At 38.2% G+C, this 12,668-nt stretch overlaps 1 protein-coding gene across 3 annotated transcripts in view; it reads right to left on the bottom strand.

The window, feature by feature from the left end:
- ANKRD31 (ankyrin repeat domain 31) overlaps positions 1-12,668 on the bottom strand; it is a 123,887-nt gene that overhangs the window by 13,622 nt on the left and 97,597 nt on the right. For all 3 annotated transcript variants that reach the window (XR_006203397.1, XM_042941147.1, XM_042941162.1), the window contains exon 22: positions 1,614-1,754. Coding sequence is in view for 2 of the 3 variants with exons in the window: in XM_042941147.1 (XP_042797081.1) it covers positions 1,614-1,754 (141 nt within the window). In the remaining variant the exon portion in view is untranslated. The remainder of the gene's footprint in view (positions 1-1,613; positions 1,755-12,668) is intronic.

Raw genomic sequence — 12,668 nt, forward strand, 5'->3', positions numbered from 1 at the left:
TCTCAGCTTGGGGTATTTATTAAAAGTACATGAGCACCCTGTGGTAATTTTTAAGACTATTTTTTGAATATTAAAAAAAAATCTAAGCCTACTTAGATAATCTGTACAAATATCTTATACCCAATAATTCTTCTATTTTTAGCACCCACATTCGCCTTTGACTTCACTATCACCTCGGTGTTAAACCATATGACTAACTGACATGTCCAATGAGAAAAGACCATAGGCAATGTGATATATAAATGAGGCTTAAGTACAGAGTGAGGGCCAAATGATGTCACAGCCAGCTATTCAAAAGCAGAAAATGCAGTAGTTCCAATAAAGAAAAAGAGTGGGAGAACTGAGTCATCACTGGGCACACTGTAGCAGAGGCATGTCGAGCTCAAAAAAACTAAACTACAGAAATCAGAACCATATTCAGGCTGTAACCATAGACTATTTCAACAAAATGATAAAATCTATCACAAGTTTGAGAAACTTTTTAATAAAAAGGGATTTCCAAGGGTAAAATGTTAATTACTAACATGCAAATATGACTTATGAATCCATGGAAAGGACTGGGCAGGGTAAATTGAAAGCAGGTGGCCTGGTGACTCCAGGGGTGGGAAATAAACAACTAGAAAAAACCTTTAAGAAAAAACCCATAAAGACTATAAAGTAGAAAAGAATTCAAGATGTATTGATGTAAGTGAGGGAACTACAACACAATTTTGGAAGCACCTGCCACAAAGGTCTAGAACACTGGAAAGCAATTTAGGGATGCAGAAGGAGAGGAGAAACTAGGAGGGAGGGTGGGCAGAGCTAAGTGGAACAAAAAAGGAGAGAAGAAACTGGGCCTTTTATTACTAGTACACTGAGGCTTACTCTAATGGCTAGTGGAGGCTGAAGGCATCTGTAATTCTGTTTAACAGTAATGGTGGATGTGTGATGATTCACACTTTCCTGGGTGAATCATTCCAAGACTCTTCCCTGAAGTGTGACAATGGATATCTGGAGGTGGCTGATCTTGGCCATCAAAGGTGTCAGTCATTAATTGTCTTCAACTGGTGGTTAAACTGGGCTTACAACTCAGAAGACAGAACTGAGGGGAAGATTACTAAGTCTGGGAAGTCAGAATGAAAACAAGTGTTTCTTTTTGGGGGTTTAGCAATTGATGGATAAGACTGAGTTCAAACAAAAGTGCAGCATAACCTCTGTGGGTCTTAGGCTGCTTGCTCCTTCCTGTGGTCTTGGGGAAGATTTTCCTCCACTGCACCAGAATACTAACATATTAACTTAATTATCAATACGTCAGAGGTCCCAAATTTTCTCTAGGGAGTCACAAAGACCTGAAATCACCTGGGGGAATCCTAGGGGGGAATCAGGGCATTTGAATTTCTGAGACTAGGTGAGGAACAAGGATGGAGAGGCTCAGTCAGCTGTCCAAGTCTGCCCCTGGGGAATTCTGTTAAACAAGAGTTGTAGGGGAAAGCACGTAGCATATTGTATTAAGGATATATGAGGACATAAACGAGCTTGGAGAAGTTCAGATTTCTTAAAAATAATAGTTTTATCATAAAAAATGTACATTTCTATTTGAATATGCAGTTACAGATAAATTAAGAATGACCCACCTTACTCCAAGCATAATTCCAAGTCACGTAACTGTCGTCTCCTAGAAGATCCTTGAGCCAGGTGACTGGATTTTGATAAATCTGACCATTTTCTACCTTAATTTTACCACTCAATAAAACACTGGCTTTGTGAGTAGTCTCCTGAAGTGAAAAATAAAAGAAAAATTAAGAAGGAAAAATACCTGAAATATGTGAACGTCTGCTTTTGGCCAGGATGAAGTAAGAGGAGGCAGATTTGTCCTAACACGAACAAAAAATAGACAACATATATAAAGCAATAGTTTGTTAGATACCAAACAACATCAGGCAACAAAGTACAGTGATCCGTGAGAAGTGAGAAATTAATGAGGTGAGCCTTCCAAGTGTCCCAGCCATTGACTTGAGAGAATTTTCAAGTCATGGTGCAGGGAGAGGGGATCCAGGCAAAGCCTGTGGACTCCCTGAGGTGAAGAGGCAGAGCAGAGTATAGGAAGGCAAAGTGCCCAGAGTCTGTAGGACAGAGTACTGAAGAAGAGAGAAATACAAAGAGAGAGAGAGAACTCTGTAGATCTTCAGAGGGTCCTCTTTAAGTATTCAGCTGAGTAGTGATTAGAGGTAATGACACCTGGCATTCTGAAAGGGCAAAAATAGTGCCTGTTCCCAACAGAAAACCTCAAAACTGGTAGGGCACTGGTAGGGTACACAGAAGAAACTTACTTAAGTAGTGAGAAATAATTAGCCCTAGACTGAAAACATGCTCCAATCCTGCCTACCACATCTTAACAGCAAGACTTAAAAGGATCAAATTGTTTCCAAGGAACTTACCTGTATTTTGGAACAAATATATAAAATGTTTACAAGACTACAAAAATATCCAGCATCCAACAAGGTAGATTTCACAATGTGTGGGATTCAATAACAAATTAACAGGCCTGCAAATAAGTAGGAAAACGCAACCCATACAGAAGAGACAAAGCAACCAACTGAAAATGACCAAGACTGATAAGAATGTTATAATCAGCAGATAAAGACATTAAGTAGTTATTATAATCATATTCTACATGCTCAAAAGTTATGTGGAGGCAGGGAAAATATTTTTTAAAAGCCTCAACTCAAAGTTCTAGAGATGCAATTACAATGTGTGAGATGAAGAGTACTAGATGGGAATAGCATGTCCAATAATAGATTAGACACTGCAAACAAAAAGATTGGAAAATTCAAAGATAAAGCAATAGGAACTGCATAAAAATGAAACACCGAGAAAAGAGAACTTAAAAAATGAACAGATCATCAGTGAATTGTGGAATGATTTCAACCAATCTGTGTGTAATAAGAGGTTAAAAAAGGAGGGGAGGGAAGAAAAAACACTTGAAGAAATAAATTGGCTGAAATTCTTCCACATCTGAGATTCAAATTTGGAACCCAGAGACTCAAGAAATCCAATAAACCCTAAGTATAAGAAACATGAACAAAATTATGCTAATGCATCTCATAATCAAAATTGTTTAAATCCAGAGATGAAGAGAAAGTCACTAAAAGCAGCCAGAAGGAGCAAAAAGACACATTATGTACAGAGGGACAAAGTTAAGGACAACAGTGTATTACTTGATGAAAACAATGCAATCAAGAACACAGTCAAGCAACATCTTTAAAGTACTCAAAGAAAAAAAACCATTCCAACCTAGAAATCTGTATCTAGCAAAAATATCTTTCAAAAATGAAGGTAAAATAAACTTTTTCACACATGCAAAAGTCAAAAGGATTCATTATCAGTAGAAGACCTTCAATACAAGAAATGTTAAAGGTAGTCCTCCAAGAGAAGAAAATGATAGCAAATGGAAATCAGGATCTGCACAAAGAAAAGAAAAACAGTAACAGTAATTACATAAGAAAGATATTTTTCTTTTTATTTAAATCTCAAGATAATTAGCTGCTTAAACAAAAATAATGATGTAGTATGGAATTTATAACATTGGGTAAAATATATAACACAAAGGTCAGGAGTAGAAAAATGGAAGCATACTACTTTGCAGTTCTTATAGTATACATAAAGTGGTACAATATCACTTAAAGGCAGACTGGGGGAAGTTAAAAATATGTACTATAAACTCCAAAGCCACAACTGAGTAAAAGGAGTTGTAGCTAATAAACTAACAAAGGAGATAGAACACAAAAAAAAAAAAAATGAAAAAGTGAACAAAGAAGAGATGAGAGAAATAGAAAACAGATGTCATGTGATAAATTTAAACCTAACTATATCAGAAGTCTCCCCAAATATAAATATTCTAGAATCAACTTCTGGCATGACAATGTGAGGATCCACTCCCAGGTGAAAAAGCATTTAAAAATCATTTAAATCTCTGAAAATGGTCATAAAGGCATGCAGCAAACAGACATCTATTCAGCTAAATCTATGACAATTAGGTTAAAAAAAAAAGGGGGGGGAGTCTGTGGTATGTGAACCAAGATTGCTTCCTTCCTCCCTTCCCAGTTCAGTGAGGTGCAGATTCTACTCCAGAATGTGTAGCCACAAACACAGGGCTCCCTCTCCCTACAGCCCCTAGTCAGAGGGCCACCTTCTTGTCAAGGGCAGGATATCAACATTTCTCATCCTGCCCTCAGCTATTTGTTGCTAAGGTTAAGTTGAAGGTAAGTGCAGCCAAGAGGCTGGATGCCTGGGTGGCTCAGTTGGTTCAGCATCTGACTTTGGCTCAGGTTATGATCTCACGGTGTGTGAGTTCAAGCCTGCATCGGGGTCTGTGCTGACATCTCAGAGCCTGGAGCCTGCTTCCAATTCTGTGTCTCACTCTCTCTCCGTGTCTTCCCCACTTGCACTCTATCTCTCTTTCTCAAAAATAAACATTAAAAAAAATTTTAAAGAAAAACAAAAATAAAAGAGGCAGGGGATCCCTTCTGTATAGCCTGCACTGGCGAGGTAGGGGCTCCACCTTTGGCATGGTGTCACTATGACTACTGGGACCCTGATCACCCTTGCCTGGCTTAAAAGGTGGTGGTTTCACATCAGGAGAGAGAAGCTGTAAAGGCACGAGGCTACTGTGCCTGCCTCAGCTAAATGCTCAACTACTAAAGCCGGGGTGCCGTTCAAAGAAAAGCCGCTGTGTTCTCACCCAGCTCCCGAGCTAAGGTACAGAGATTTTGCCTGGGAAAAGAAGCAAGCCTTAAAACAGATGGTTCCTAATCTCCTCCAAAGGAAATGACTTCATTTGCAACAGAACATAGAAGTTCAAGCTCAAAGGCACTTTAAAGGCAGTACAGGTTGTGGTAAAAGGCAATTGAAAGTAAATTGGTGGATTCATTGGAGATACAGGCTAAGCTGTATGCTGGCTAGTTTTCAGGAGAAAATTGGGAAAATAGATAGTAGGGCAGAGACTTCTTAAAGTCAGAATAGAACTCCAACACTGACCTCAAAAACTATCCCTTCAAAGGAGCACACATTTGATTGGATTAGTCTGTAGCAATTTATGCTTCAGTTCATTGTTGTAAACAATAGAACAATGAACCAGCAATAAGTGGAGCTTGATGGTTAGGTATGGTCAGGGAAAGAGACACAGGGAGACCTGCCAAGGCCTAAGTCCATGTGATATAATATCAAAAGTTTAACACTACAGTAGGTAAAAATAACCTCACTAAAACAATCTATCCAGTAACTAAGCAGGCACATAATAGTAACAATCCTAAGAGAAGGTGGAAGCCAGCACGCAGATTTGCTATAATCCATGACCCATTTAAAAATATCTAAAATGTCCAGTTCCAACAAAAAATGATGACAGATATGGGAAAACAGGAAAGTAAGACACATACACCAAAATAAAACAACAGAAAACATCTGTGAGAGTGACCATATGTTGGATTTAACAAAGACTTCAAAACAGCTACTATAAAAATATTGAAAGAACTAAAGGAAACCATAACTAAACAAGTAAAGGAAAGAATGATGATAATGTCATATCAAATAGAAAATATCAATAAAGAGAATTTAAAAAAGAGAACCAAGTAGTAGGTATGGAATTGAAAAGTACAATAACTAAAATGAAAACTTTACTAGATGGACTTCTAGTACTAGAAGGACAAAAGAAAGGAATAGAAAATATACTGGAAACAATAATGGCTAAAAACTTCCCAAATTTATTGAAAAACATTAATCTGTACTTTTCAAAGGAGGCTCAGTGACTTCTAAGTAGGATAAACATGAAAAAGTTCATAAACAGACACATGCTGAAAGTCAAAGACAATGAGAAAATAATGTACAAAAGAGAAAAATGACTCATTACTTGCAAGGGGACCCCAAGAAGATTAACAGCCAGCTTCTTACCAGAAACAAGGGAAGTCAGAAGCAGTGGAATAATATAATCAAAGTGTACAAAGAAAAAAAGTGTCAACCAAGCATTCTATATCCAGCAAAGCTATCTTTCAAAAATGAAGTTAAATAAAAACATTCCGGAGGAAGATGGCAGTGTAGGAGGACGCTGGGCTCACCGCGTCCTGCTGATCACTTAGATTCCACCTACACCTGCCTAAATAACCCAGAAAACCACCAGAAGACTAGCAGAACGGATTCTCTGGAGCCAAGCATAGATGAGAGGTCCACGGAAGAGGGTAGGAAGGGCGGAGAGGCGGTGTGCGCTACACGGACTGGCAGGAGGGAGCCAGGGCGGAGGGGCAGCCCACCAGCAAAGAAGAGCTCGAGTCTGGCTTGCAAAAGCGGAGGGGCCGGACGGAGTGTGTTCTGACAGCAAGAGGGACTTAACATCTGGAAGGTTATAAGCTAACAGCTCTGCTCGGAGAACGGGAGGGCTGGAGGACAACGGGAGGGAGAGTTGTTGAGCCCCGGACAAGAGAGCGCAGCTTGGAGGGGAACAAAGGCGCTAGCCAGCGCCATCTCCCTCGCCCATCCCCCAGCCAAAATCCCAAAGGGAACCAGTTCCTGCCAGGGAACTTGCTTGCACCGTGCAAACACCCAACGCTGTGCTTCTGCGGATCAATCCCTCCGGAGGGTCTGACTTCCTCCCGGTGCCACAGGGCCCCTCCCGAAGCGGATCTCCGAAGTAAAAGCAAGCTGAACTTGCCCCTCCCACTCCTGTGCACCTTGCTGATCCACCCCAGCTAATACGCCAGCTATTACAGCACCACAAGCCTGGCAGTGTGCAAGTAGCCCAGACAGGCCACGCCACCCCACAGTGAATCCTGCCCCTAGGAGAGGGGAAGAGAAAGTACACACCAGTCTGACTGTGGCCCCAGCGGTGGGCTGGGGGCAGACATCAGGTCTGACTATGGCCCCACCCACCAACGCAAGTTATTCAAGATAGTACAGGGGAAGTGCCCCACAGTTCCACACCACTCCAGGGACTATCCAAAATGACGAAACGGAAAAATTCCCCTCAAAAAAATGTCCAGGAAATAACGACAGCTAACGAACTGATCAAAAACGATTTAAACAATACAACAGAAAGTGAATTGAGAATAATAGTCATAAAATTAATCGCTGGGCTTGAAAACAGCATAAAGGACAGCAAAGAATCTACTGCTACAGAGATCAAGGGACTAAGGAACAGCCAGGAGGAGCTAAAAAATGCTATTAATGAGCTGCAAACTAAAATGGAGATGACCACGGCTCGGATTGAAGAGGCAGAGGAGAGAATAGGTGAACTAGAAGATAAAGTTATGGAAAAAGAAGCAGCTGAGAAAAAGAGAGATCAAAAAAATCCAGGAGTATGAGGGGAAAATTAGAGAACTAAGTGATGCACTAAAGAGAAATAATATACGCATAATTGGTATTCCAGGGGAGGAAGAGAGAGGGAAAGGTGCTGAAGGTTTACTTGAAGAAATAACAGCTAAGAACTTCCCTGATCTGGGGAAGGAAAAAGGCATTGAAATCCAAGAGGCACAGAGAACTCCCTTCAGACGTAACTTGAATCGATCTTCTGCACGACATATCATAGTGAAACTGGCAAAATACAAGGATAAAGAGAAAATTCTGAAAGCAGCTAGGGATAAACCTGCTCTAACATATAAAGGGAGACCTATAAGACTCGTGACTGATCTCTCTATTGAAACGTGGCAGGCCAGAAAGGAATGGCAGGAGATCTTCAATGTGATGAACAGAAAAAATATGCAGCCAAGAATCCTTTATCCATAAAGTCTGTCATTTAGAATAGAAGGAGAGATAAAGGTCTTCCCAAACAAACAAAAACTGAAGGAATTCATCACCACTAAACCAGCCCTACAAGAGATCCTAAGGGGGATCCTGTGAGACAAAGTACCAGAGACATCGCTACAAGCATGAAACCTATGGACATCACAATGACTCTAAACCCGTATCTTTCTATAATAACACTGAATGTAAATGGACTAAATGCGCCAGCCAAAAGACACAGAGTATCAGAATGGATAAAAAAACAAGACCCATCTATTTGCTGTCTACAAGAGACTCATTTTAGACCTGAGGACACCTTCAGATTGAGAGTGAGGGGATGGAGAACTATTTATCATGCTACTGGAAGCCAAAAGAAAGATGGAGTAGCCATACTTATATCAGACAAACTAGACTTTAAATTAAAGGCTGTCACAAGAGATGAACAAGGGCATTATATAACAATCACAGGGTCTATCCATCAGGAAGAGCTAACAATTATAAATGTCTATGCGCCGAATACCGGAGCCCCCAAATATATAAAACAATTACTCACAAACCTAAGCAACCTTATTGATAAGAATGTGGTAATTTCAGGGGACTTTAACACTCCACTTACAGAAATGGATAGATCTTCTAGACACACGGTCAATAAAGAAACAAGGGCCCTGAATGATACATTGGATCAGATGGACTTGACAGATATATTTAGAACTCTGCATCCCAAAGCAACAGAATGTACTTTCTTCTCGAGTGCACATGGAACATTCTCCAAGATAGATCATATACTGGGTCACAAAACAGCCCTTCATAAGTATACAAGAATTGAAATCATACCATGCATACTTTCAGACCACAATGCTATGAAGCTTGAAATCAACCACAGGAAAAAGTCTGGAAAACCTCCAAAAGCATGGAGGTTAAAGAACACCCTTCTAAAGAATGAGTGGGTCAACCAGGCAATTAGAGAAGAAATTTAAAAATATATGGAATCAAACGAAAACGAAGGTACAACAATCCAAACGCTTTGGGATGCAGCAAAGGCAGTCCTGAGAGGAAAATACATTGCAATCCAGGCCTATCACAAGAAACAAGAAAAATTCCAAATACAGAATCTAACAGCACACCTAAAGGAAATAGAAGCAGAGCAGCAAAGACACCCCAAACCCAGCAGAAGAAGAGAAATAATAAAGATCAGAGCAGAAATAAACAATATAGAATCTAAAAAAACTGTAGAGCAGATCAACGAAACCAAGAGTTGGTTTTATGAAAAAATAAACAAAATTGATAAACCTCTAGCCAGGCTTCTCAAAAAGAAAAGGGAGATGACCCAAATAGATAAAATCATGAATGAAAATGGAATTATTACAACCAATTCCTCAGAAATACAAGCAATTATCAGGGAATACTATGAAAAACTATATGCCAACAAATTGGACAACCTGGAAGAAATGGACAAATTCCTAAACACCCACACACTTCCAAAACTCAATCAGGAGGAAATAGAAAGCTTGAACAGACCCATAACCAGCTAAGAAATTGAATCAGTCATCAAAAATCTCCCAACAAATAAGAGTCCAGGACCAGATGGCTTCCCAGGGGAGTTCTACCAGACATTTAAAGCAGAGATAATACCTATCCTTCTCAAGCTATTCCAAAAAATAGAAAGGGAAGGAAAACTTCCAGACTCATTCTATGAAGCCAGTATTACTTTGATTCCCAAACCAGAGACCCATTAAAAAAAGAAAACTACAAGCCAATATCCCTGATGAATATGGATGCAAAAATTCTCAATAAGATACTAGCAAATCGAATTCAACAGCTTATAAAAAGAATTATTCACCATGATCAAGTGGCATTCACTCCTGGGATGCAGGGCTGGTTCAACATTCGCAAATCAATCAACGTGATACATCACATTAATAAAAGAAAAGATAAGAACCATATGATCCTGTCAATCAATGCAGAAAAGGCATTTGACAAAATCCAGCACCCTTTCTTAATAAAAACCCTTGAGAAAGTCGGGATACAAGGAACATAGTTAAACATCATCAAAGCCATTTATGAAAAGCCCACAGCTAACATCATCCTCAATGGGGAAAAACTGAGAGTTTTTTCCCTGAGATCAGGAACACGACAGGGATGCCCACTCTCACCGCTGTTGTTCAACTTAGTGTTGGAAATCCTAGCATCAGCAATCAGACAACAAAAGGAAATCAAAGGCATCAAAATTGGCAAAGATGAAGTCAAGCTTTCACTTTTTGCAGATGACATGATATTATACATGGAAAACCAGATAGACTCCACCAAAAGTCTGCTAGAACTGATACATGAATTCAGCAAAGTTGCAGGATACAAAATCAATGTGCAGAAATCAGTTGCATTCTTACAGAAACTGTACAGAATCTGTACAGAAGGTACAGATGGCTTCATTGCTGATTACTATCAAGCATTTAAAGAGAATTTAATACTAATATTTTGGATTACCAATATTCTAAAAATAGAAAAAGAGAAACATTTTTGTGAGATCAGTATAACCTTAATATCAAACCAGACAAAAGACAACACAAGAAAACTAAAGACCAATATCTTTAATAAATATGGATGCAAAAATCCTCAAAAACATATTAGAAAACCAAATCCAGCAACATATAAAAAGAATTATATACCATAACAAAGTGGGATTTATCTGCTTTTCCAGGAATGCAAGGTTGGTTTAATATCCAAAGATCAATTAATGTTCTACATCATATCAAGAGAATACAAAACAAAAACCTTATGATCATCACAACCGATGTGGAAAGAGCATTTGACAAAATCCAATACCCTTTCATGATAAAGACACTCAAGAAACTAGGAAAAGAACTTGCTGAGCCTAATATAGCGCATCTAAGAAAAAACCTATAGCTAACATTGTACTTAACAGTGGAAGCCTAAATTTTTTCTAAGAAACATAGTCTCATCTTAGGGAAAAAACAGAAGTGTGATCTCACTGTTTTATTTCAATACTGCACTGGTGTTAGCCAGTGCAGCTACACAAAAAGAAATGAGAAGCATTCACAATGGAAAGAAAGAAGTAAAACTGTCTTTATTCATAGCCAACTTGATCATCTATGTAGAAAATCCAATGACTTCTACAAAAATTTACAGGAAGTAGTGAGTTTAGCAAGATTATAAAATAACATCTCAGTATACAAAAATCAATTGAATTTCTACCTATGAGCAATAAACAACCAAAAATTGACATTTAAAAAATATCATATATATTACTATCAAAAACATGAAATACTTAGGGATAAATCTGGTAAAAGATATGAAAGACCTGTATACTGACTCCTACAACTGCTGGGAAAAATCAGAAAATGTCTAAATTAACAGAGAGCTATATCATGTTCATGATTTGGACAACTCAATATTGCTGAGATGTCATCTGTCCCAAAATTCATCTACAGATTTAGCTCAATACCAATATAAATGACAGAACCCCCTTTTTTTTAAAAAAAGAAGCTGACAAATTCACTCTAAAATTCATATGGGATTGCAAAAGACCTAGAATAGCCAAAACACTTTACAAAAGGAAGAACAAAACTGGAGGACTAACACTACCTGGTTTTAACCCTTATTACAGAGCTGCACTAATCAAGACAGTATTCATAGTAAGATAGACAAATAGATAAACAGAACAGGGAGTCCAGAAATAGGCACATATATGGACAAATGATTTTCTACAAAGGTGCAAAGACAATTCAATAGAGAACAATTTTTTCAACACATGTAGCTGGAAGAATTGAATACCCATATTCAAAACTAGGAATTGGGATCTTGCTCTGTACTACATAAAGAAACTAATGGACCACAGACCTAAATTCTGGGAGAAAATCTTTGTGACCTTGGGTTAGACAAAGACTTCTTAGATATGATACTAAAAACGTAATTAGTCAAAGAGCAAATTGCTAAGTTGGACTACATCAAAATTTTAAACTTCTGTTCTTTATAACACAATTTTGAGAGAATGAAAAGGCAAAACTATATTAGGAGAAAATCTTTTTGCAAAGTATGTATTGGATAGAGGACTTATATCCAAAATGTATCAAATAAGAGAATGAGCAGCCAATAAAAAAACAGGCAAATATTTGAAAAGGAACTTCACCGAAGAATAAGTATGGATGGCAAAGAGCATACGAAAAGATGCTCAACATAACTAATCATTATGAAATGCAAAATAAAACCACAATAATAAACTACTATACATATGTACATATTATATACATACATCTACATTATATGTTAGTATGGCTAAAATTAACAGACGGATCATACTAAATGCGATAGTCAACAACTGGAAATAACCTAAATGTCTATCACAGATGAAATGACAAATTGTAGTACATACATACACACTTAGCTAAGTAAGAATATGGAGGAACCACAACACTCATCACAGCTGGTGGGAATGTAAAATGTTACTAACAACTTCGGCAGTTTTTTTAAAAGTTAAATATATACTTACCATATTTCATCCAGTCACTCCACTCCTAGGTATTTACCCAAGAAAAGCAAAAGCCTGTGTCATACTGAAATTTGTACACCAATATCCATAGTAGCTTATATGCGATAGTCAACAACTGGAAACAACCTAAATGTCTATCACAGATGAAATGACAAATTGTAGTACATACATACACACTCTAATGAGGATGACTCTCAAGTAATTATGTTCAGAGAAAGAGGCCAGACAAAAATGAACACATATGGTGTAATTCCACTTTTACAGAATTCTTAGAAGTGCAAACAAAAGTAAAAGGACAGAATGCAGACCACTAATTATCTGGAGTTCAGCATGGGAAGGAAGAAGTATGAAGGAGGTACACAAAATTGCAAAAAGAAACTTTTGGGGGTGATGGATATGTTCATTACCTGTTTGT

This window comes from Panthera leo, chromosome A1, assembly GCF_018350215.1.
Source record: "Panthera leo isolate Ple1 chromosome A1, P.leo_Ple1_pat1.1, whole genome shotgun sequence".
Taxonomy (NCBI): Eukaryota; Metazoa; Chordata; class Mammalia; order Carnivora; family Felidae; genus Panthera; species Panthera leo.